The sequence below is a fragment of the Piliocolobus tephrosceles genome, chromosome 12 (genome assembly GCF_002776525.5).
Source record: "Piliocolobus tephrosceles isolate RC106 chromosome 12, ASM277652v3, whole genome shotgun sequence".
In the NCBI taxonomy this organism is placed as follows: domain Eukaryota; kingdom Metazoa; phylum Chordata; class Mammalia; order Primates; family Cercopithecidae; genus Piliocolobus; species Piliocolobus tephrosceles.
In genome coordinates this window covers 14,449,423-14,452,076 of record NC_045445.1, presented here as the reverse complement: position 1 = coordinate 14,452,076, position 2,654 = coordinate 14,449,423, and the positions used below count along the sequence as shown (strand labels likewise).

General features: G+C 43.6%; 1 protein-coding gene across 1 annotated transcript in view; it reads right to left on the bottom strand.

The window, feature by feature from the left end:
• Nucleotides 1-642: 642 nt before the first annotated feature.
• Nucleotides 643-2,654, bottom strand: part of C12HXorf66 (chromosome 12 CXorf66 homolog) — a 10,284-nt gene continuing 8,272 nt past the window's right edge. Inside the window, exon 3 of the mRNA XM_023202545.2 lies at nt 643-1,654. Within this exon, the coding sequence (XP_023058313.1) occupies nt 811-1,654 (844 nt within the window). The 3' untranslated portion in view covers nt 643-810. The remainder of the gene's footprint in view (nt 1,655-2,654) is intronic.

Below are 2,654 nucleotides of genomic sequence, written 5' to 3'. Positions count from 1 at the left end.
GATTAGGTGTCAACACATCAATTTGCGGGGAACACAAACATTTAGTCCATAGCACAGAGCTATTTCCAACAAGCACTGGGCATGACAGAAAAAGAGTCTTTTTTCTGTCATGAAACTGTGAAGACTGCACATAAACATTAAAAACTAATTGGATTGAGACTTCAGTTGAGAGCTACTTCTAGGGAAGGAAGTCTAGGGTACCCATGTTGCAATTTCTTTTCTTTTTTTTTTTCTTTTGAGATGGAGTTTTGCTCTGTTACCCAGGCTGGAGGGCAGCTGCTCAATCTCGGCTCACTGCAACCTCCGCCTCCTGGATTCAAGCGATTCTCCTGCCTCAGCCTCCCGAGTAGATGGGATTACAGACGCCTGCCACCACGCCTGACTAATTTTTTAAATTTTATTAGAGACAAGATTTTGCCATGTTAGTCAGGCTGGTCTCGAACTTCTGACTTCAGGTGATCTGCCTGCCTCAGCCTCCCAGAGTGCTAGGATTACAGGCGTGAGCCACCACACCAGGCCCCATCTTGCAATTTCTTTCTAGGTTTGTATGAGTGTATGTTCTTATCCAAGTGACCAGGTCTAAGTAAGAGACATCAAAAGATCCTTGTGCCCCCTAAAATGAAATAATAATTACAATAGTAATTTATGCCATGCATTTTATTGACATTTTTAAAATAAATCGCCTCCAAGACGGATTGGACTGATCTTGATAGTGATTTTTCCCTCTGCTGGTTTCTTAAGGGATGATGAGCATAAAATAGTTGGTATAAGTTTGCTCTTTCACACTTGGATTTTATTTTTGTTGAGCTCCTAATCATTTAGGGTTACTTCAGAGGTGAATTCATTGTATCCTCTGTCGCACGTAATGATTATATCTTTATCACTGTCATCCTCACTGTAATAACTCATCATATCACTGTCATTCACGTGATCATCGTATGCATTGCTCCTGGAATCTAACTTACGAAAGGACCTGGGAGAGGACTTGACTTTGCTTGAAACATATAGGTTTTGAGTGTTTTTCTCCTTTGCCTCAGAAATATCATTGACCAAAGGCTTATAAGTTTTGGAAACAAGATGTTTTTTCTTGTAGGATTGACAAGTTTCAGCTACTTTAGAGTTGGATAATAAGGCTGCCCTGCCTGGACTCACTGACCTTTTTGGATTAAAATGTTTGGGAGGCTTAGCCAATTCCTTTGGACTGAGTGGCTTGGATGGTGACGTTTGTTTTTGTGGATGAGATGAGCAAAGTGGCTTGGATAGCCGAGGTGGCCTGACTGGCTTATCTGAACTGGCTGGATTACATGCATAGTCTAGCTTACGTGATTTTTCTGGACTGCCTGTTCTATGTGCCTTTTCCAGGTGAGATGACTTGCGTAAGTTTTCTGAGCGTGATGACCTGGATGACCTTTTTGGCTTTGATGGCCTAGTTAACTTTCCTGCACTGTTTGGTATGGATGGCTTTTGTAGACTTGAGGGCTTGATTAATTTTTCTGTACTGGATGGTGTGGGTGACCTTTCTGAACTTGAGGAATCAGATAACTTGTCTACAGTGGATAGCATGGGTTGTGTTTCGGGACTGCATTGACTGGCTGCCTTGGCTTCATTGAATGATGTTTTGGATAACTTGGCTGCTATACCTTTGTTCTTGACCCTGAAAGTATAGAAAATTTGGAGTATAATGATTTAAAACAAAAGAGACCTGTTATTATTATCAGAGAACATACAGTACTGTCCGCTTAGACCTGTGGTCTTTTTGGGACTTTAATATGAAAACTGAACACAGTAAGAATCGGAGTGTGATGGCTGGGCATGGTGGTTCACACCAGTAATCCCACACTTTGGGAGGCCAAGGTGGGCAGATCACTTGAGGCCAGGAGTTCGAAACCAGGCTGGCCAACATGGTGAAACTTCATCTCTACTAAAAATACAAAAATTAGCCTGGTGTGGTGGTGCACGCCTTAGTCCCCAGCTACTCAGGAGGCTGAGGCAGGAGAATCACTTGAACCCGTGAGGCGGAGGTTGCAGTGAGCCAAGATGATGCCATTGCACTCCAGCCTGGGTGACAGAGTGAGACTCTGTCTCAAAAACAAGCAAACAAACAAAACCACAAAAACAGAATTGGAGAGTGGTGAAAGCCACAACTAAGGTTATAAATATGAACTCTTGTTTAATGCTTTTTCTTAAGAGCATTTTACTATTTAACCACATTAGATAACCACATAATCCACATATAGAATTACACAAAGTTGTTTCAAATCTACTGTAAAAAGACACACACACACACACACACAGAGAGAGAAAGAGAGAGAGAGAGAGAATGAACCTCACTTATTTCAGAATTAAACTTTTTATTAAAAAGTCACAAATTGGGCCGGGCGCGGTGGCTCAAGCCTGTAATCCCAGCACTTTGGGAGGCCGAGACGGGCGGATCATGAGGTCAGGAGATCGAGACCATCCTGGCTAACATGGTGAAACCCCGTCTCTACTAAAAAATACAAAAAACTAGCCGGGCGTGGTGGCGGGCGCCTGTAGTCCCAGCTACTCGGGAGGCTGAGGCAGGAGAATGGCGTGAACCCGGGAGGCGGAGCTTGCAGTGAGCTGAGATCCGGCCACTGCACTCCAGCCTGGGCGACAGAGCAAGACTCCATCTC